Source organism: Scyliorhinus torazame, chromosome 1 (genome assembly GCF_047496885.1).
Source record: "Scyliorhinus torazame isolate Kashiwa2021f chromosome 1, sScyTor2.1, whole genome shotgun sequence".
In the NCBI taxonomy this organism is placed as follows: domain Eukaryota; kingdom Metazoa; phylum Chordata; class Chondrichthyes; order Carcharhiniformes; family Scyliorhinidae; genus Scyliorhinus; species Scyliorhinus torazame.
Window position 1 is genome coordinate 396528527 of NC_092707.1, and position 23150 is coordinate 396551676.

General features: G+C 50.7%; 1 protein-coding gene across 1 annotated transcript in view; it reads left to right on the forward strand.

Moving 5' to 3' along the window:
• The window catches only part of arfgef3 (ARFGEF family member 3), a 363850-nt gene that overhangs the window by 290740 nt on the left and 49960 nt on the right, over positions 1-23150 (forward strand). The window contains exons 13-16 of the mRNA XM_072513502.1: positions 4732-4898; positions 17551-17716; positions 19464-19571; positions 22285-22500. Of these exons, the coding sequence (XP_072369603.1) occupies positions 4732-4898; positions 17551-17716; positions 19464-19571; positions 22285-22500 (657 nt within the window). The remainder of the gene's footprint in view (positions 1-4731; positions 4899-17550; positions 17717-19463; positions 19572-22284; positions 22501-23150) is intronic.

The window sequence follows — 23150 nt, forward strand, 5'->3', positions numbered from 1 at the left end:
CCTCGTCAGCAGAACATTTAACCCCCCTCCCCCCCTCGTAACAACACTCTGTAACCCAACCCCTTTAATAAACCGAACATATGCACAATCCCCACTGCACGTCCGTGAGCTAGCCCGCCCAGCTAGCTTGGTGGCCCCCATCCCTGGTGCCGGATAGTCTCCCACCTATTGTTCCCTCCCCCCCGCTGATACAAACATACTCCAACATCAAACAATCCCCACACAATTGCCTGACCGAAAAACACAAAGATCTATACAAGCACACCTTCATTCCCCAACAGTGCAAATGAAAACCTTAACTCACTCAGCTCTACCGCTGGTCCCAAATCAATGCAAACGGCATCACAAACATCTTCCACAAAAAAAAATGAGAAACTTTTTTTTTAAAGAACAGAAAAACAAAACAAAACAAAAAAGAAGAACATTGCAGCAAAGTTCAAAAGTTCTCAGTCCACCACCAGTCCTTTCCTTTTCGCGAAGTCCAGCGCGCCCTCAGGCGACTCGAAATACAAGTGCTGTTCCTCGTGCGTGACCCAGAGACGGGCCAGATACAACAGTCCGAACTTCACCTTTTTCTTAAAAAGGATCGACCTAATCTGGTTGAAGCCTGCTCGTCTCCTGGCCACCTCCACACTCAGGTCTTGGTAAACCCGCAGGATACTGTTGTCCCATTTACAGCTCTGTGTCTGCTTGGCCCACTGTAGAGTGCGCTCATTCTTCAAGTACCTGTGGAATCTCACCACCACTGCCCTCGGGAGGGGGGGCTCCCAGGGGGGGGTCTCCCAGTCGCAGCTTCCTCGCGAGTGCTCTGTGAGCCCTGTTCACCTCCAAGGGCCGGGAGAATGCCCCATCCCCCAGCAGCTTCTAAAACATGTCAGTGATGTACGCCCCATCGTCCGCTGCTTCCGACCCCTCCGGGAGCCCAACGATTCCCAAGTTCTGCCGGCGGGACCTATTCTCTAGGTCCTCCGCCTTCTCCAGGAGCTTCTTCTGCTGGTCTCTCAGCATCCCCACCTCCAACTCCACCGCAGTTTGATGTTCCTCCTGCTCAGCCAGCGCCTCTCTACTTTCTGGATCGCCCGATCTTGGGCGTCCAATCTAAGCTCCAGCCGCTCAATCGACTCTTTTATCGGGTCCAAGCAGTCCCGTTTCTGCTTAGCAAAGTCTTCCTGAATAACTTGCATCAGCTGCTCCGTTGACCGCTGGGTCGACAAACCAGAGGTCCGGTCCTCCGCCATGCTGTCTCCCGCTGCAGCTTCAGCCGAAGCCCTCTCTGTCTTTCTGTTTCTGCCTTTACGAGCACTTCTAGTCCTTCTCTCCATGCACCGATGTGGGAATTCAGTGCACAATTGCCTCTGTCATCAATTTTACAATTCAAGTCCGGTAGAAAATCGGGGGACAAGGTCCAAAAGTCCGACCCGAGCGGGAGCCACCAAATGTGCGACTTACTCCTTCATAGCCGCCACCGGAACACCCTAGTAATATCTTTACAGACACAAACCAGTGAAGAGTTTCCACTCGCTTGACACAACAGCTTCTCGTTTGGGCTTCGCACCGTTGCAAATGGTTTTCTTCCAGTGAATTCTTGGTCATTCATTCAATGCTGTCACCCAACTCGTATCTCTTACATGACACCCATAAATGGCACTCTAAACTCACTGTCTCTTCAACAGCAGAACAAACAAATGAGTTCCAGTAGCACCTCGGCTAAACCGATCACTTTACTGAGTTCTATAACTGACTAATCCAGGCATTGTCAAACTCTGGGGCGCGCCCCGCGGGTGGGTCGCGGGCAGGTGTCGGGAGGGTTGCGGAGCCGTCCGTCGCGGCGCTCCCAATCGCGCAAATCCATGCGCAACAGCCGCAGCAGCCGGGTGTTAATAATGCCAGCTGAGAGCAGCCTTCAATATGGCTAGGAACAGATTTTTAAAATTTTGCCACACTGCGCATGCGTGCCCGATGATCGGTGCGCATGCGAATGAAGATCAGGCACGCATGCGCAGTGCGGCCGGATTTTTTTGATGTGCTCGCAGCCTAATCTTTTCACGTTTGGGGGGCCAAAGGGACCATTGGGGCCAAAGGGACAGAAAACCATTTTCTCGGCCGGCGTGGGTCGCGAAGGTCAGCCGGCGTGGGTCGTGAAGGTCGGCCGGCGTGGGTCGCGAAGGTCGGCCGGCGTGGGTCGCGAAGGTCGGCCGGCGTGGGTCGTGAAGGTCAGCCGGCGTGGGTCGCGAAGGTCGGCCGGCGTGGGTCGTGAAGGTCGGCCGGCGTGGGTCGCGAAGGTCGGCCGGCGTGGGTCGTGAAGGTCAGCCGGCGTGAGTCGTGAAGGTCGGCCGGCGTGGGTCGCGAAGGTCGGCCGGCGTGGGTCGTGAAGGTCAGCCGGCGTGAGTCGTGAAGGTCAGCCGGCGTGGGTCGTGAAGGTCGGCCGGCGTGGGTCGCGAAGGTCGGCCGGCGTGGGTCGTGAAGGTCGGCCGGCGTGGGTCGCGAAGGTCGGCCGGCGTGGGTCGTGAAGGTCAGCCGGCGTGAGTCGTGAAGGTCAGCCGGCGTGGGTCGTGAAGGTCGGCCGGCGTGGGTCGCGAAGGTCGGCCGGCGTGGGTCGTGAAGGTCGGCCGGCGTGGGTCGCGAAGGTCGGCCGGCGTGGGTCGTGAAGGTCAGCCGGCGTGAGTCGCGAAGGTCGGCCGGCGTGGGTCGTGAAGGTCGGCCGGCGTGGGTCGCGAAGTTCGGCCGGCGTGGGTCGTGAAGGTCGGCCGGCGTGGGTCGCGAAGGTCGGCCGGCGTGGGTCGTGAAGGTCAGCCGGCGTGAGTCGTGAAGGTCGACCGGAAAAAAAGTTTGAAAAACACTGGACTAATCAGTTCACCACTGTCCCAGCAGCCTTGTACTTTTACTTATCAGAGTGCTTAAAATTCCTGTCCTCGATCTCGGACACACATTAAACTCTCTTTTTCGTCTTTTCTCTGTATCTCTGTCACTTGACTACTGTTGCTAGGCACCAGTAAAGCTCTTCTATTGTGTGATTTTCCCCCCTCCCCAGAACCACTGAACTTTTAACCCCTTTTATCCTATCTCCTTAACTTTAGGAGTTGTAACACCTTGTAAGAATGGATACATACACAAGTAAACTCAAAAGACCTGGGGCGGGATTCTGCGGGAATCGGCGGGGCGCGCCACTCCGGCGGGACTGAGTGGCGAGAACCACTCCAGCGTTGGGCTGCCCCGAAGGTGCTGAATCCTCCGCACCTTCAGGGACTAGGCCGACGCCAGAGTGGTTTGCGCCGTGCCAACCGGCGCGGAAGGGGCCTGGCGTCACGCCAACTGGGGCCGAAGGGCCTCCGCCGGCCGTCGCAAGTTGGCGCATGCACGGGAGCGCCACGGTGCGCTGGCGTCATCCCAGTGCATGCGCAGGGGGGGTTCATCTCCGCGTCAGCCATCATGGAGGTCCACAGCAGCCGACGCGGAGGAATAGAGTGCCCCCACGGCACAGGCCCGCCCGCGGATTGGTGGGCCCCGATCGCGGGCCAGGCCACCGTGGGGGCACCTCCCGGGGCCAGATTCCCCCGCGCCCCCCCGAGGACCCCGGAGGCCGGCCGCGAAGCCAGGTCCCGCTGGTAAGTACCTATTGTAATTTACGCCGGCGGGACCGGCCTAAAACGGGCGGCCACTCGGCCCATCGCGGGCCGGAGAATCGGCGGGGGGGGGGGCTGCTGCCAGCGGCCGCCGACCGGCGTGGCACGATTCCCGCCCCTGCCAAATCCCTGCCGCCGGAGAATTCGGCAGCCGGCGGGGGCGGGATTCACGCCGCCCCCTGCCGATTCTCCGACCCGGTGGGGGGTCAGAGAATTCCGTCCCTGACCTTTTAGCCATGGGTCTATCCAGACTCCCGGGCACCAAGACTCACAAACAACCTAAATAAAACTGAAACACTTTTACCTTTATTAATACACAAATATATGTATATTTTCAACTTCAAAATTATAACATGAAGCATAGACTTCACTTCAAAAGTACTTCATTGGCTGTAAAGCACGTTGGGACTTCCCAAGGTGGAGAAAGGTGCCACAGAAATGCAAGTTCTTGCATTCTCGTGGGAGCAAGTATACCAGAGAACGCACCTCTGCGAAAATGGTTCAGGACTTTGCTGTTGAAGGTTAAAGATCGCTCTAATTGTCAGAACACCTGAACTGGGAGTGGGTTATGCTGTGTGCGAAACATTATAACACCTCCTGATCCAAGGGAGATGGTGGTATAGGGATATTGTCACAGGACTACTAATCTAGAGGCCCAGGCTAATGCAATCTGGAATTGAAAGTCAGTTTCTGTAATGGTGACCATGACAACCATTATCAATAGATGTAAAACCCAATCTGGTTGTCGTAAATTGTCGTAAAATCCCACCACTGATGTCCTTTAGGGAAGGAAATTGGCCATCCTTACCCGTTCTGGCCTACACCAACTGCAATGTGGTTGACTCGTAAATGGCTGAGTGAGACACTCACTTCAAGGAAGGGCAACAAATCTTGGCCTTGTCAGTGACTCCCACATTCCAGGGGAGAATTAGAAAAAAAATCTCCAGTCATGACCCCCCCCCCCCCCCCCGCCCCACCCCTGTGCCAGCGATTTCAAAGAGGAAAAAGTCAAGAATAAAATGGTAACCTCCAAATATTGATTGTGATTGTTCTGATGTTGCTCTGTAATTCCTGTGGTGACCGCCTGGTGTGGGCCTGTCTCTTTCAGAACTCTCAGGCTCCCCGGGTGTGGATGGCAGTGACAGCTCCTGCTGCCATTCACTGATGAACGCAGACGGGTTGTACCTGGTGGCCTTCCATGCGCTGTCGCTGAACCTCAAGCTGATCGCCTGCGATTACTACCGGAAAAAGCCGGCGCCTGTCCCTGCCTCACTGGTAAGCACTCCGCCAAATGGAATTTGCCAACTCCCAGACTCCGGAATAGATGGCACTTTGGATTGGGTTCACCCAGTAGGCTTCAGGACCCCAATGTCAGGGTCTAACGGGGGGGGGGTCACAACCCCACACTGTGGGGGGCACAGTTCTCCCCCAGCTTGGCCACTTAGTGGTCAAGGGAGGGGTCACTGTCCAATTATGCTCTTAATCAGCCGGACCGCCATTGTGTCTGGGGAAATCCTTACACAGGGTGACCTGCAGCTGCTAAGGGAGGGCCTCAAAGCCTGCCTGGCATGTTGGTCCCCTTGGTCTGTCACCGGAAGGCCGCTTCCAAGACAGCTAGTCCCTGAAACTTTGGTAAAATTCCAGTTGGGCCTCTGCAGTAGGCCTCACTAAGTCTCCAGAAGGTTTTAAATTAGCTACCCACCATGTGCGGATGGGCAGCCTCGCTGCATCCCACCCACTCCCCACCCCATCCTGCCTCCGGGAAAATGGCTTGAGGGGTGGTGGGGGGTTGTCAGGACAGAGCTGACAAACCGGCAACTCTGGTGGGGGAGTGACCTTTCACACCCACCAGCCTCACGTCCATCAATCAAACCCATTAAGTCTCATCTCTTTACCTTGAGGTCAGTTTGAAGTTCAGGCACCCGGCCAAGACACAATGGGAGGGAGGGGGGCTTGCGGCTTTTAAATACCTGCAGGATTTGATATTCTTTGTGAAAGTTAGCAGATAGTGATATTCGACAGAGTGTGACTCTGGAATGTGTCCGGCCCCGTGAGGGATTCCCATGCGACAAGTTCGAGTCGCCGTTACTTACCGTGGTCTGATTTTATTTGTTACTTTCCGGGAAAGGGAAATGTAGAAAAGGGCCAGAATTCTCCGGCCTTTGGGATTCTCTCTTCCCGCCGGCAGAGCACACCCGCTCGCAGGATTCCCGGCAGCATGGGGTGTCCGCAATGGAAAATCCCATGGACAAGCAGCGGGAGTAGAGAATCCCGCCGCCCAGGGAACAGCGCTCCGCCGGGAATCACACGGCTAGGGGACCGGAGAACCCCGCCCCCCATCGCTGTCTTCAGTCATGAACTGACATTATTGTTTAGTCTGCTTTCTCAGCCGTCAACAAGACAACGCTGCCGGACTTCCGGGTGCGGCGATGACCAGCTAAGTCGCACGTTTCGGCACCTCCCGTTTTAACGGACTTTTGGGCTCTTATCGGGAGCCCCAACGGCAATTTTCGAAGGCTAAACCCACTGTGAGGCGACATAGAAGGGAGTCCCCCCGGATGTGAATGGATAGAAGGGATAATAGTGGCCAGATTGCGGAGGATCCTCTGGAGCAGTGGCAGAGAAGGGAAGTGAGAAGCAAGATGGCGGCGGAGGGAGGCCAGTTGGTATGGGGCCTGGAATAGCAGGAGTTCCTCCGGCGATGTGTGGAGGAGCTCAAGAAGGAGGTGCTGGCGCCGATGCTGCAGGCGATTGAGGGGTTAAAGGAGGCGCAGAAGACCCAAGAGATGGAACTCCGTGGAGTGAAGGCAAAAGCTGCCGAAAATGAGGACGAGATACAGGGCTTGGTGGTGAAGATGGAGACGCACGAGGCACTGCATAAGAGGTGTATGGAGAGACTGGAAGCCCTGGAAAATAGCTCGAGGAGGAAGAACTTAAGAATCTTGGGTCTTCCCAAAGGGGCAGAGGGAGCCGACGTTGGGGCGTATGTGAGCACGATGCTCCATACTTTAATGGGAGCTGAGGCCCCGACGGGCCCCCTGGAAGTGGAGGGAGCGTATCGAGTCCTCGTGAGAAGACCAAAGGAAGGAGAAATACCTCGAGCAATAGTGGGAGGTTCCACCGCTACAAGGACAGGGAGATGGTTCTGAGATGGGCGTAAAAGACACGGAGCAGCAGGTGGGAGAACGCGGTGATCCGCGTGTATCAGGATTGGAGTGCGGAGGTGGCGAGAAGGAGGGCGAGTTTCAATCGGGCCAAGGCGGTGCTCCACAAGAGGAAAGTGAGGTTCGGAATGTTGCAGCCGGCAAGACTGTGGGCTACATACCAGGGTAAACACCACTACTTCGAGACGGCAGAAGAGGCGTGGACATTTATTGAGGAGGAGAAGTTGGACTAGATTGGAGAAAGAGTGTATGAAATGAAGTAGTGAGGTGGTGGTAAGGGACTGTGAATCAGATGGGGGAAAATTTTCTTTCCCCTCGAAGGGGGGGGGACACGAAGAAATGTGGGCGCCGGTGGGGAAGGGGAGGGGGAAGGAGAGAGGGAGCTGCGCCATCAGGGGCGGGGCCGAGAGGGAAGCACGGGCTTTGTTCCCGCGCTATGGAAATTGTGGCGGGAAAAGGGGACGCAGGAAGGAGGGGGCCTCACATAATGGGAGGCTAAGGATAAACGGGGGAAGCCGAGGTCAGCCAGAGTTTGCTGACTTACGGAAGCAATATGGGGGGAGCAACTAAGCTAGGGAGGGATCTAGGGGGGGGGGGGGGGGGGGGGTAACTGGGTTGCTGCTGCTAAGGGGAAGGGGGAGCTGTTACAGGATGGGATGGTCGGGACGGGAGGGCGCCGTCGGGGGGATAAGCGGGCACGTGGGAGCCTGGTGAGGAGCTGGTCTAAAAAAGGGGATGGCTAGTCGACGAGAGGGGGGGGGGGGGTGGTAAAGAGCCCCCCAACCCGGTTGATCACGTGGAACGTGAGAGGGTTGAATGGGCCGATTAAGAGGGCAAGAGTATTTGCGCACCTAAAGAAGCTAAAGGCAGACGTGGTCATGCTTCAGGAGACGCACCTGAAACTGGCGGATCAGGTCAGATTAAGGAAAGGATGGGTGGGACAGGTATTCCACTCGGGCTTGGATGCGAAAAATAGAGGGGTGGCAATACTGGTGGGGAAACGGGTATTGTTTGAGGCGAAGACCATAGTGGCGGACAGTGGGGGTAGATACGTGATGGTGAGTGGCAGATTGCAAGGTGAGGCGGTGGTGCTGGTGAACGTATATGCCCCGAACTGGGATGATGCGAACTTTATGAAGCGTATGTTGGGGCGCATCCCGGACCTGGAGATGGGAAAGTTGGTAATGGGGGGGGACTTCAACACGGTGCTGGACCCAGGGCTGGACCGGTCCAGATCTAGGACCGGGAGGAGGCCGGCAGCGGCCAAGGTGCTTAAGGGCTTTATGGAGCAGATGGGAGGAGTGGATCCCTGGAGATTTACTAGGCCAAGGAATAAAGAGTTTTCCTTCTTCTCCCATGTCCACAAAGTGTACTCCCGGATAGACTTCTTTGTCCTGGGAAGGGCGCTGACCCCGAAGGTGGCAGGAACGGAGTATTCGGCTATAGCCATTTCAGATCATGCCCCACATTGGGTAGATCTGGAAGTAGGAGAGGAAAAGGAGCAGCGCCCACTCTGGAGATTAGATATGGGACTGTTGGCGGACGAGGGGGTATGTGTAAGGGTGAGGGGATGTATTGAAAGGTACCTAGGGATTAATGATGACGGAGAGGTCAGGTGGGAGTGGTCTGGGAGGCGCTGAAGGCGGTGGTTAGAGAGGAGCTGATCTCCATAAGGGCCCATAAGGGGAAACAAGAGGGTAAAGAAAGGGAGAGATTATTGAGGGAGATTTTGAGGGTGGATAGGCAATATGCGGAGGCTCCAGATGAAGGGCTATACAGGGAAAGACGGAGATTGCACATGGACTTTGACTTGTTGACCACGGGTAAGGCGGAGGCACAATGGAGGAAGGCACAGGGAGTGCAGTATGAATATGGAGAGAAGGCGAGCCGGCTGCTGGCCCAACAACTTAGGAAGAGGGGGGCGGGGAGAGAGATCGGAGGGGTTAGAGACGAGGAGGGAAAGATGGAACGGGGAGCGGAGAGGGTGAACGGGGTGTTTAAGGTATTTTACGAGAGGCTATATAAGGCTCAACCCCCGGAAGGGAAAGAGGGAATGATGCGTTTCCTAGACCAGCTGGAGTTCCCGAAGGTTGAGGAACAGGAGATGGCAGGACTGGGAGCGCAGATTGAGGTGGAGGAGGTGGTAAAAGGAATTGGGAACATGCAGGCAGGGAAGGCCCCGGGACCGGATGGGTTCCCGGTGGAGTTCTATAGGAAATACGTGGACCTGCTGGCCCCACTTCTGACGAGAACCTTTAATGAGGCTAGGGAAAGGGAGACACTACCCCCGACGATGTCGGAGGCGACGATATCGCTGATCCTGAAAAGAGACAAAGACCCGCTGCAGTGCGGGTCATACAGGCCTATTTCCCTCTTGAACGTAGATGCCAAGCTTTTGGCCAAGATCATGGCGACGAGGATAGAGGACTGTGTCCCTGGGGTGGTGCATGATGCTCAAACGGGGTTTGTTAAAGGGAGGCAATTGAATGCTAATATACGGAGGCTGCTGGGGGTGATGATGATGCCCCCACCGGAGGGGGAGGTGGAGATACTGGTGGCGATGGATGCAGAGAAAGCATTTGATAGAGTGGAGTGGGACTACCTGTGGGAAGTACTGAGGAGATTTGGATTTGGAGAGGGGTTCATTAGATGGGTTCAGCTCCTGTACAGGGCCCCGGTGGCAAGTGTGATTACAAATAGGCAACGATCTGACCACTTCCGACTATATAGGGGTACAAGACAGGGAAGTCCCCTGTCCCCGTTACTGTTTGTGTTGGCAATTGAGCCACTGGCCATAGTGCTGAGGGGCTCTAGGAAGTGGAGGGGGGTACTTAGAGGAGGAGAAGAGCATCGGGTGTCATTATACGCGGATGATTTGTTGTTGTATGTCGCGGACCCAGTGGAGGGGATGCCTGAGATAATGCAGACACTCAGGGAGTTTGGAGAATTTTCAGGATATAAATTGAACATGGGGAAGAGTGAACTGTTTGTGATGCACCCCGGGGAACAGGGCAGGGGAATAGACGATTTACCGTTGAGGAGGGTAACAAGGGATTTCCGGTATTGCGGGATCCAGGTGGCAAGGAACTGGGGAACCTTGCATAAGCTTAACTTGGCACGGCTGGTAGAGCAGATGGAAGAGGACTTTAGGAGGTGGGACATGGTGCATCTGTCATTGGCGGGCAGGGTGCAGGCGGTTAAAATGGTGGTCCTTCCGAGGTTTCTTTTTGTGTTCCAGTGCCTCCCTGTACTGATTACAAAAGCCTTTTTTAAAAGGGTGGACAAGAGTATTATGAGCTTTGTGTGGGCTGGAAAGACCCCAAGAGTAAAGAGGGGGTTCCTGCAGCACAGTAGGGACAGAGGGGGACTGGCACTGCCGAGTCTAAGTGATTATTATTGGGCCGCCAACGTGTCAATGATATGTAAGTGGATGAGGGAAGGGGAAGGAGCGGCGTGGAAAAGACTGGAGATGGCGTCCTGTAGGGGAACTAGTCTAAAAGCACTGGCGACGGCGCCGTTACCGTTCTCCCCGAAAAAATACACCACAAACCCAGTGGTGGTGGCAGCTCTGAAAATTTGGGGGCAGTGGAGACGACATAAGGGAGTGACGGGTGCCTCAGTGTGGTCCCCGATAAGGAACAACCATAGGTTCGTCCCGGGAAGGATAGATGGGGGATTTAAATCTTGGCAGCGAGCAGGAATTGCTAAGGTGAAGGACTTGTTCTTAGACGGGACGTTCGCGAGTCTGGGAGCACTGACAGAAAAATATGGGTTGCCACCTGGGAATGCATTTCGCTATATGCAAGTGAGGGCATTTGTGAGGCAACAGGTGAGGGAATTTCCGCAGCTCCCGGCGCAAGAGACCCAGGACAGAGTGATTTCGGGGGCATGGGTGGGTGATGGTAGGGTGTCAGATATATATAGGGAAATGAGAGACGAGGGGGAGACGATGGTAGAGGAGCTGAAGGGAAAATGGGAGGAGGAGCTGGGGGAAGAGATTGAGGAGGGGCTGTGGGCAGATGCCCTAGGTAGGGTAAACTCTTCATCCTCGTGTGCCAGGCTCAGCCTGATACAATTCAAGGTTCTACACAGGGCGCATATGACTGGAGCAAGGCTGAGTAGATTTTTTGGAGTGGAGGATAGGTGCGGGAGATGCGCGGGAAGCCCAGCGAACCACACCCACATGTTTTGGTCATGTCCGGTATTCCATGGGTTCTGGGTGGGTGTGGCAAAAGTGATTTCAAAGGTGGTGGGGGTCCGGGTCGAACCAGGCTGGGGGTTGGCTATATTTGGGGTTGCAGATGAGCCGGGAGTGCAGGAGGTGAGAGAGGCCGATGTTTTGGCCTTTGAGTCCCTAGTTGCCCGGCGAAGGATTCTACTTATGTGGAAAGAAGCTAAGCCCCCGGGCGTGGAGGCCTGGATAAACGACATGGCAGAGTTCATAAAATTGGAGCGGATAAAGTACGCACTAAGAGGTTCGGCTCAAGGGTTCACCAGGCGGTGGCAACCGTTCCTCGACTATCTCGCAGAGCGATAAGGGAAAATAGGAAAGGTAGCAGCAGCAACCCAGGGGGGAGGGGAGGGGGGGTGGGGAGAGGGCTCATTTGGGTCCTCAGGGGTTTTATGTGTGTGTTTATATATTAGTTATTTATATTAGATTTTACGAAGTTACTATTTTCGTTACTATTTCTGTTGTTTCTTATTTTGTTGTTAGCAGTTGCCGTTAGTTAGCATATTATTTATTTTAAAAACGATCAATGTATATATTATTACAAAGTTGTAAAATGGGAAAATTTTGTTTGATCGAAAAATTTTAATAAAATGTATTTTTTTAAAAACACAAGACAACGCAGCCAAACCACTGCTGAAATTCTTCACCAAGAACGGAGCAATTGATGGTGCGACAAGCCTGAGATTTACCGCTGACCCTCCGGGCACAGGCTCACCCAGCAGCCACACTCACGTCTATTTAACACTCCCATTAATGATCCGGAGAATTTGAGTTCAAATCCCACCTCGGCAGTTTGTGTGTTTTGAATGTAGTTCTGGAAAGATTGCCAACGCCAGTGAAAGCTGTCAGACTGCCTGCCGGTAGGGAATGAAATCCTGCTTTCCTTACCGAGCCTGGGAAAGATGTGACTACAGTCCCACACCAACAACCTTGACTATTAACTGCCCTCGGAGGTGATTTAGCGAGCGTGTAGCAAATGGCTAAATAAGTGCTTGACTGGCCTCCACCTCATGATGAACATAAAAGAACTAAAAGAAATGATGAGATTCCTTTGTCAAATGTTGCCCAAAGTTCATCATGCACTGTTCATGGTTTTTGAATTGATATATTATTCACAGTACCTTCTATCTTGTCAGCCAGCAAGGGTTTGGATGGCAAGGGTCTTTCTGATTAAAGTTTCAGTTTAAGAAATATTATAAGGTGTAAAAGTGATGAGCAAAAACTACAGCCCCATTCCCTTTTAAAACCTGTTTTGTTAAATGTCAGGTATTGAAAGGGAGGATTACACTGTGTGGGTACCACCTATAGGGAGGGTCAGTGAATATAGGGAGAGACGCTAGGTAATAGCAGTCAGTGAAAGTACAGGATGGTCTCTATGGATAAGGGACAGATATCAATGTTAATGATGGTACTGGGAGGAACACTGAATAAAAGTTGATTCTTTGTGGATTAGTGCGTATCGGTGTTGGTATAGGAAGGAGGTGTAAGTATTAGACTGGATTCTACTTGTGTTGGATGGGATTCTACTGGTATAGGACTGGATTTTACTGGTGTATTGCTGGATTCTACAGGCATAGGACTGGATTCTCCTGGTGTAGGGCTGGATTCCACTGGTGTAGGACTGGAATCTACTGGTGTAGGACTGGATTCTACTGGTGTAGGACGGGAACCTCCTGGTATAGCACTGGATACTACTGGGTTAGGACTGGATTATCCTGGTGTGAGACTGGATTATCCTGGTGTAGGACTGGAATCTACTGGTGTAGGACTGGATTCTACTGGTGTAGGGCTGGATTCTACTGGTGTAGGACTGCAATCTCCTGGTGTAGGACTGGATTCTACTGGTGTAGGACTGGATTCTACTGGTGTAGGACTGGATTCTACTGGCGTAGGACTGGATTCTACTGGTGTAGGACTGGATTCTACTGGGTTAGGACTGGATTATCCTGGTGTGGGACTGGATTATCCTGGTGTAGGACTGGAATCTACTGGTGTAGGACTGGATTCTACTGGTGTAGGGCTGGATTCTACTGGTGTAGGACTGGAATCTCCTGGTGTAGGACTGGATTCTACTGGTGTAGGACTGGAATCTACTGTTGTAGGACTGGATTCTACTGGTGTAGGACTGGATTCTACTGGTGTAGGGCTGGATTCTACTGGTGTAGGACTGGAATCTACTGGGTTAGGACTGGATTATCCTGGTGTAGGACTGGATTATCCTGGTGTAGTTCTGGATTATCCTGGTGTAGGACTGGATTCTACTGGTGTGGGACTGGAATCTCCTGGTGTAGGACTGGAATCTCCTGGTGTAGGACTGGAATCTACTGGTGTAGGACTGGAATCTCCTGCTGTAGGACTGGAATCTCCTGGTGTAGGACTGAATCCTACTGGTGTGGGACTGGAATCTCCTGGTGTAGGACTGGAATCTCCTGGTGTAGGACTGGATTCTACTGGTGTAGGACTGGAATCTACTGGTGTAGGACTGGATTCTACTGGTGTAGGACTGGAATCTACTGGTGTAGGACTGGATTCTACTGGGTTGGGACTGGATTCTACTGGTGTAGGACTGGATTATCCTGGTGTAGGACTGGATTCTACTGGTGTAGGACTGGAATCTACTGGTGTAGGACTGGATTCTACTGGTGTAGGACTGGAATCTACTGGTGTAGGACTGGATTCTACTGGTTTAGGACTGGATTATCCTGGTGTAGGACTGGATTATCCTGGTGTAGGACTGGATTCTACTGGTGTAGGACTGGAATCTCCTGGTGTAGGACTGGAATCTCCTGGTGTAGGACTGGATTCTACTGGTGTAGGACTGGAATCTACTGGTGTAGGACTGGATTCTACTGGGTTAGGACTGGATTATCCTGGTGTAGGACTGGATTATCCTGGTGTAGGACTGGATTCTACTGGTGTGGGACTGGAATCTCCTGGTGTAGGACTGGAATCTCCTGGTGTAGGACTGGAATCTCCTGGTGTAGGACTGGATTCTACTGGTGTGGGACTGGAATCTCCTGGTGTAGGACTGGAATCTCCTGGTGTAGGACTGGATTCTACTGGTGTAGGACTGGATTCTACTGGTGTAGGACTGGAATCTACTGGTGAGGACTGGATTCTAGTGGTGTAGGACTGGATTCTACTGGGTTAGGACTAGTTTCTACTGGTTTAGGACTGGATTATACTGGTGTGGGACAGGATTATCCTGGTGTAGGACTGGAATCTCCTGGTGTAGGACTGGATTATCCTGGTGTAAGACTGGATTCTACTGGTGTAGGACTGGAATCTACTGGTGTAGGACTGGATTCTACTGGTGTAGGACTGGATTCTACTGGTGTAGGACTGGAATCTACTGGTGTAAGACTGGATTCTACTGGTGTAGGACTGGATTCTACTGGTTTAGGACTGGATTCTACTGGTGTAGGACTGGATTCTACTGGTTTAGGACTGGATTCTACTGGTGTAGGACTGGATTCTACTGGTGTAGGACTGGATTCTACTGGTTTAGGACTGGATTATCCTGGTGCAGTACTGGATTATCCTGGTGTAGGACTGGAATCTCCTGGTGTAGGACTGGCATCTCCTGGTGTAGGACTAGATTCTACTGGTGTAGGACTGGAATCTACTGGTGTAGGTCTGAATTCCATTGATGTAGGACTGGATTCTACTGGTGTAGGTCTGGATTCTACAGGTGTAGGACTGGAATCTCCTGGTGTAGGACTGGATTCTACTGGTGTAGGACTGGATTCTACTGGTGTAGGTCTGGATTCCACTGGTGTAGGACTGGAATCTCCTGGTGTAGGACTGGATTCTACTGGTGTAGGACTGGAATCTCCTGTTGTAGGACTGGATTCTACTGGTGTAGGACTGGATTCTACTGGTGTAGGACTGGATTCTACTGGTTTAGGACTGGATTATCCTGGTGTAGGACTGGATTCTACTGGTTTAGGACTGGAATCTCCTGGTGTAGGACTGGATTCTACTGGTTTTGGACTGGAATCTACTGGTGTAGGACTGGATTCTACTGGGTTAGGACAGGATTCTACTGGGTTAGGACTGGATTATCCTGGTGTAGGACTGGATTCTACTGGTTTTGGACTGGAATCTACTGGTGTAGGACTGGCATCTCCTGGTGTAGGACTGGAATCTACTGGTTTAGGACTGGATTATCCTGGTGTAGGACTGGATTATCCTGGTGTAGGACTGGAATCTCCTGGTGTAGGACTGGATTATCCTGGTGTAGGACTGGCATCTCCTGGTGTAGGACTGGAATCTACTGGTGTCGGACTGAATTCCATTGGTGTAGGACTGGATTCTACTGGTGTAGGTCTGGATTCTACTGGTGTAGGACTGGAATCTCCTGGTGTAGGACTGGATTCTACTGGTGTAGGACTGGATTCTACTGGTGTAGGTCTAGATTCTACTGGTGTAGGACTGGAATCTCCTGGTGTAGGACTGAAATCTCCTGGTGTAGGACTGGGTTCTACTGGTGTAGGACTGGAATCTCCTGGTGTAGGACTGGATTCTACTGGTGTAGGACTGGATTCTACTGGTGTAGGACTGGAATCTACTGGTGTCGGACTGAATTCCATTGGTGTAGGACTGGATTCTACTGGTGTAGGTCTGGATTCTACTGGTGTAGGACTGGAATCTCCTGGTGTAGGACTGGATTCTACTGGTGTAGGACTGGATTCTACTGGTGTAGGTCTAGATTCTACTGGTGTAGGACTGGAATCTCCTGGTGTAGGACTGAAATCTCCTGGTGTAGGACTGGATTCTACTGGTGTAGGACTGGATTCTACTGGTGTAGGACTGGATTCTACTGGTTTAGGACTGGATTATCCTGGTGTAGGACTGGATTCTACTGGTGTAGGACTGGAATAGCCTGGTGTAGGTCTGGATTCTACTGGTTTAGGACTGGATTATCTTGGTGTAGGACTATTATACTGGTGTATGACTGAATTCTACTGGTGTAGGACTGGAATCTCCTGGTATATGACTGGAATCCCCTGGTGTACGACTGGATTCTACTGGTGTAGGACTGGATTCTACTGGTTTAGGACTGGAATCTCCTGGTGTAGGACTGGATTCTACTGGTGTAGGACTGGAATCTCCTGGTGTAGTACTGGATTCTACTGATGTAGGACAAGATTTTACTGGTATAGCAAGGGACTCTGTTGCTCTAAGAAAGTGTCTCTGTTGGCATAATAGTGTTGGAATGTTATCAACGGTCAGTGTGAACCTGTTCAGGGCGTGGTTCAGGGGTGCATGGAGAATGAACTGTAATTTCTAAATGTTTATAAATGCTGCTTGGCACAGAACGTGAGTATTGCTGAAAATAGAGATGTGTTGTTGAAGCTTTTCATTTTGCACCCATCAGGTCATAGGCGAGAATACCAAATTTCAAATTTGGTACTGCATGCGAAAAGGGTTTTGATTGGCTGGCAAGTTAACTCTGATTGGAGTTTCCATGGAGAATGCACCAGTGAGCCATTGATCCCTATATTTTTGTTTAATTAAAAAAGGTGCAATGCCTGGACAAATCCTTTTTGCCTGCAGAGGACAGGCCCTGCATATGTATATATGCAGTTTCAAGCAAGCACTGATAATCTGAAATTGGTTGACAGTCCGTATTCTGCCTATTGCGAACAGTGTTGTTTGACACTGTTATGATCTAATAGGCGGTAAGTGCAATGCAAACCAAATCCCAAAAGGGAAATTTGGCAAGCTGTCACAACTCTTTTCTTTTTATATTTTGATACGGGAAGATACACGCACTGAAGTCAAAAGCCACAAATTCTAGTAACACTTTTGGAGATTTTAAATATTTAATTAAAACATTTGTTAAGAAAAGAAAACTGATTGTATTTTTGATTTGATTTATTGTCAGCTGCACCTAAGTAAAGTGAAAAGTATTTTTCTGTGGCCGAGGGAACGTACACAGTACATACATAGTAGACAAAAAGAATAATCAACATTGACAAATGGTACATTGACAAACAGTGTTTGGTTACAGTGCGGAACAAGGGGACAAACAAAGTAAATACATGAGCAAGAGCAGCATAAGGCATCGTGAATAGTGTTCTTACAGGGAACAGATCAGTCCGAGGGGGAGTCGTTGAGGAGTCTAGTAGCTTTGGGGAAGAAGCTGTTCCTATGTCTGGATGTGCAGGTTTTCAGACTTCTGTACCTTCTGCCCGACGGAAGGGTCTGGAAGAGGGCAATGCCTGGGTGGGAGGGGGTCTCTGATAATGCTGTCTGCCTTCCTGAGGCAACGGGAGGTGTATGCAGAATCAATGTGGGGGTGGCAAGCTTGTGTGATGCATTGGGCTGAGTTCACCACACTCTGCAACTTAAACACATCACCCCTCTAATAGAATCCATCATTGTCGGGACGTGTGGCCTACGTACCTGGCATTGCGTTGGCACTGAAATTCATAGACCACACTGCTAATTTGTGTGGTTGGCAGAACATCATTCTGGCCTCTTTATAAAGGTGATAATTCTGAGGTGTTTGTTTGTGTTTCCACAGAAGGAGTTTGTGAGGCAGGTTCAAAGCAGTCGAGTTCTGATGGTGCTGTCACAAGCGTGGATTGAAGAGCTTTACCATCAGGTGCTTGACAGGAACCTGCTGGGAGAAGCCGGCTACTGGGGAACAACAGAGGAACACCATCTGCCCTTCATCGTCATGCTAACAGGTGAGCTTGCCGTCAGTCGATCTTGGTTTTATGGCGAGGGAGAACAGCACACACAGGGAAGGAATCGTCGTTTCCAAATTTACACTCCTCCTGAAGATGAGGAGCACGAGGAAAAGCTCTGGCCTCATGCACATGCTCGATTTCCATCACTCCCTCATTGGTGGATGTGCCTTCAGCGGCCTACAATTGGTCCTTGGGGTGAGGGGGTTAATCCTCTGAGGAGAGGCTGAGTAGATGCGGCTTTTAATTCTCTGGCGTTTGGAAGATTGAGAGGTGATTGCATTGAAGTCCAGAGGTTTCTAAGGATGAACAGAATTTTGGTGTCTCCGGAATTGAAGGGTTATGGGGAGTGGGCGGGAAAATGGAACCCAAGATCAACCAAGACTGTATTGAATGGCGGAGTGGACTCATTGAGCCGTGTGGTCTACTCCTGCTCCTATTCCTAGTGTTTTGTGTGTGTTCTGCTCCGAAATACTTCCTTAAACCTCTTCCTCGCCACCTCTCTGTCCCCTCCGCCTCTCTGTCCCCTCCGCTAAGACGCCCCTTGAAGCCCATTTCTTTGATCAAGCTTGTGGTCACCTGCCCTAATATCTCCTTTCTTGCTCAGTCGGGTTTTGTTCTGGTAATCAGCACTTTGGGGTGTTTTGCAATGTTAAAGGCGCTATATAAATTGAAACTGCTGTTGTTTTATGTGGGAAGTTCTGGAAAGAAATTTGAATCCTCATGTTGCATTATTAGAAACAAATTAGTAGATCTCCGGTGGCATTGCTCTGCTGTTTCAGAGTACAGATTGGCACAGGATACCACTATAGCACCATCTAATGGCCATGCCCTGCAATTACACCAGTTTATGTTTACACAGGGAATTACCATTATAGTTTTGGTCACACATGTACTTCCAATGCGAAGTATTGCGATGAAATGTGTGACCAAACATTGTGACTACAGGAAGTGAAATTTGTGGAGTGGAAGTGTGCAAATTTACCAGTAGTTTACAGAGGTACACGGGAATATTGTATGCACTCCGTGTAGTCTCCTAGATTTCACCAATCCTTCATGATGAGCAGCCCAGGACTGAAGACACATTATCATAATAACAACAAACATGAGGCTCTAATGTCATATAATGGGGCTGGCTTCTCAGATTCTGGCCTCTTGTTCATATCCACCTCACCCACTTCATATCCCATTCTCTACACCTTTGATGCTCATGCCTTCAGCAAACTAGATTTCACAACCTGGAACTCCCCCCCTAATCCCCTCTCCCTTCTTCTCTCCCTTGAAGAACCGCCTAAAAGGCTGGCACAGTGGCGCAGTGGTTAGCACAGCTGCCTCATGGCGCTGAGGACCTGGGTTCCATCCCGGCCCCGGGTCATTGTCCGCGTGGAGTTTGCACATTCTCCCCTTGTTTGCGTGGGTCTCACCCCCACAGCCCAAAGATGTACAGGGTAGGTGGATTGGCCACACTAAAATTGCCCCTTCATTGGAAATTTGTTTTAAAAAATAATGATACATCTTGGCAGAGAGAATACCCTGCTTTTATTGGGAAGCATTGCTATAGTTTCAGTCATGAGTTCTCTTTGCTGGAGTTAATTATTCATTTTAAATAGACTCTGTAGACTGTTTGCTTTAGGGCATTGTTTAAATAGGCCCTGTTTGCTGAATATATAGACCTTACTACAGTGGTGTCAGCCTGCAGTAAACATACCATAGAAATGCTGGATGTGTGATTGTGTTTTGTTTGCAGATATGGACGGGCTGGGAAGTAGTGCCGTAGGAGGGCAGATGGTCAGTACAGCATCGGAAAAATCTCCTCTCGCCCAGGAAAGGAACATGCCCGATTCTGTGACTGCAGGTAATGCGTAGCCTTCACATTGCACCCAAGAACCCGTCAGCTTTCTAGCTCCTCCAGGGCCGCCGGGTAATTTCTTTGCCATTCAAACCAGGTTCGAGTTACCAGTTGGGGCTGGGTTCATAGCTGGAGAGACTGTAGAAAGCTGTCCGCATTTTCTATAAAGCAGAGAAGGATAACAAGAGATTTATTGGAGGTGTTCTAAATCACGATACAGTAAAATGGTAGAAGCCATTTCGATGCCCCAGACTGATCCTGACCCAGAGTCACAATGGGGTAGCACAGTGGTTAGCACTGTTGCTTCATAGCTCCAGGGCCCCAGGTTCGATTCCCGGCTTGGGTCACTGTCTGTGCGGAGTCTGCACATTCTCCCCGTGTCTGGGTGGGTTTCCTCCGGGTGCTCCGTTTTCCTCCCACAGTCCAAAGATGTGCAGGTGAGGTGCATTTGCCATGATAAATTGCCCTTCGTGTCCAAAAAGGTTAGGTGGGGTTACTGGGTCAAGGGGATAGGATGGAGGTGTGGGCTTAAGTAGGGAGCTCTTTCCAAGAGCTGGTGCAGATTCGATGGGCCGAATGGCCTCCTTCTGCATTGTAAATTTTATGATTCTATGGTTTGGGGATTCTGAGAGTTGCTGAGGAGTTTAGGGGAGAGGTAGTGGGAGTGAGATTGAGCATATCAGGGAGCATTTAAACTGCAGCTTTAAGAAAAAAAAAATTACCTTTTCACTGTTTCTTTGTAGCAGCAATCAGGTCTCAAAGATCTTCCTGGTAGGACATGCCCACTAAAAAGTCATAGGAGCTTTACAGCTGTCAAGAATCAGCCCGAACTCCATTGCTACCTATAATAATAATAATCTTTATTGTCACAAATAGGCTTACATTAACACTGCAATGAAGTTACTGTGAAAAGCCCCTAGTCGTCACATTCCGGCGCCTGTTCTGATACACTGAGGGAGAATTCAGAATGTCCAAATTACCTAACAGCACGTCTTTTGGGACTTGTGGGAGGAAACCGGAGCACCCGGAGGAAACCCACGCAGACACGGGGAGGATGTACAAACTCCGCACAGATAGTGACCCAAGCCGGGAATCAAACCTGGGACCCTGGAGCTGTGAAGCAACTGTGCTAACCACTGTGCTGCCGTGCCGCCCAAGCTGTAGCTGTAGCTCGGCAGCCCAAACTTTTATCTCGTGGTCCCCATGCGGTCGTGATCCGCAGTTTGGGAATCCCCGAACCAGGAAAATCCAAGGAAAGAACGCGGCAGGGAATATCTCTTTCAAAGAGCTGGCATGGATGCAATGAGCCAAATGGCCACCCTTAGCACGTGATTCTGAGGATGTTAGAATTGGGCCTTGGTGCCACTGGAGAGCTAATGGGGACACACGCGGATTGGGTAGGATCTCTGCTCCTGATCACCTCTTAATTAACAGATTGATGTGTGCAGTCACCATTCAGATTTAGCCTCACAGTTGAAGCCTTCTAATTGAGTTGTGACCTATTTATCCCAGCGCTGAAGTAAAGAAAATGCACTCACTCGCTGAGAAAGATCAGGGAGAAAAGTTTGGCTTGCAGACATGGTCTTACATGTCAGAATTCACCGGTTGTTATGCAGACCAGAAATGTACCGATATTGTTCAATATAATATTGTGCCTGGGGGCAAGCAGTCAGAAGGGCATGGAAAATGTAGAGGGCAATATAAATGACCAGATGGTGGAAAAGAGAGTGCGCAGGAAAGAAGGAAACATCAGGCAGCCTCAGGCCAACGCTATTCATCTGTGCCAGTTGCGAAAGGGACTGCCTCGCGTGAATCAGCCTCCAGAGCCACAATAGACTACATTCAATGCAGAAACGAAACACACTCTGGGCACAGTCTATTGTCGTCCGTCTCCCCCACTCCCGAGACAGACACATACCAATAAATATTGTATCCACTTTGTCTGGGGCGTTCAGACTCTATCTCCAGGGGAGTGAAAACCACGGGGCCCCTGGGGAAATCACATACAAGAGATCATTATAACCACTGGAAGACTAACTGAGCTAAATCGGCATCTTTTTATTCCCCACCAGGTTTTACTCTGACCTGAATTCAGCTGATAAGAAAAAGAGGTGTGGTGTGCATCAGGAGTGGTGTAAAACAGGAGGGGTGTAAAACGGGAGCGGTGTAAGTTGGGCGGGAGTTTAGAATCGGATGGGATGTAAAAACGGGACTGTCACACATGGAATATGTTGATCCCATCAACACAATAGGGTTGATCGGCTGAATTAAACGCTTTAATAATGGAGCAAATAAAAAATGAGCAAAAATCGATGGCAGGCAGGAAGTTTATTTTGTGGGCGAGTACTTCCTTTCCAGTGTTCCGTTAAATTTTCACCATTGTGTACCCAGCTATATCATTGAAATAAGGCAATACAGCCCCAACCACTTAAAACATTCGAGCTTAAAGGGGCAGCCAATGACACTTCACAAAATACTGCAGGTGCTGGAAATCTGAACTAAAAACCGAACATTTTGGAAGTGCTCAGCAGGTCGGGCAGCATCTGTTGAGAGCGGAGCAGACTTAATGTTTCAAGTCAGCGATGACCCTTCATCCGAACTCGTATGGCAAAGAGAATAATTGCGTGTGGCTGCGCTTGCGCCCGCTGTTGTGAAACTTTGTTCGAGCGTTATTGGGCAGCAGTGAAACGGTTTTCCCTTTCTCCTCCCTGTGTGCCAGGTATGTGTTTCGCCCGGTTCATTCTGATTGGCTGCTGGAAGAACCTGATCGACACACTCTCCACTCTGCTGACCGGCCGGGTGGCTGGCAGTTCCAAGGGCCTGGCATTCATACTGGGCACGGAGGGCATTAAGGAGCAGAACCAGAAGGAGAGAGATGCCATCTGCATGAGCCTGGATGGCCTACGGAAAGCAGCTCGGCTCAGCTGTGCACTGGGTATGTTTGCCTGTTTCTTTCCTTCTTCCCTGGGTGGCAGTGTTGTGTGGTCACTACCGAAACTCCTCATCCGATCCACTTCCTGCACAGCACTTCCTGAATTAATTGAATTGCGACCGACCTTAAACAACTACAAAACAGGGTTTCCTCGCAACACCTTATTCCATCCAGCCACTTCTTGAAATCTACCTCTTTAACCAGGCTTTTGTTCAAAAGTTTTAAAATCTCATTAGGTGGCTCCGTCTCATACTTTGTTTTCAACTGCTCCTATAAATCACCTTGGGACTTTTCATTACGTGAAAGTCATGACATAAATATAAGTTGCTGAGAAATTCATAGTGGACCCTCGGTGTGGTGTAGCTGTCATATATTCACTGGGTTTCTGTATATGCTCTGTACCTTATTTATCTCAGAATAAAAAGAGATGACACTAGTTCTATATCTGCAACAGATTTATTCGCAGTACTTTAAAATATCTCAGCAATTCCAGGATTTCTGCACACATGCTCACAGCCCAGATTCTGGAACCTTCTGAATGGTGCCGATTAGTTAGACTCTTTAGCTCCAGGCACCAGCTTAAGTAATTAAGCACAGTGAATAAATCTGTGAACAGACTGACATAATCAAACACAGATCAATCAAACCATTGC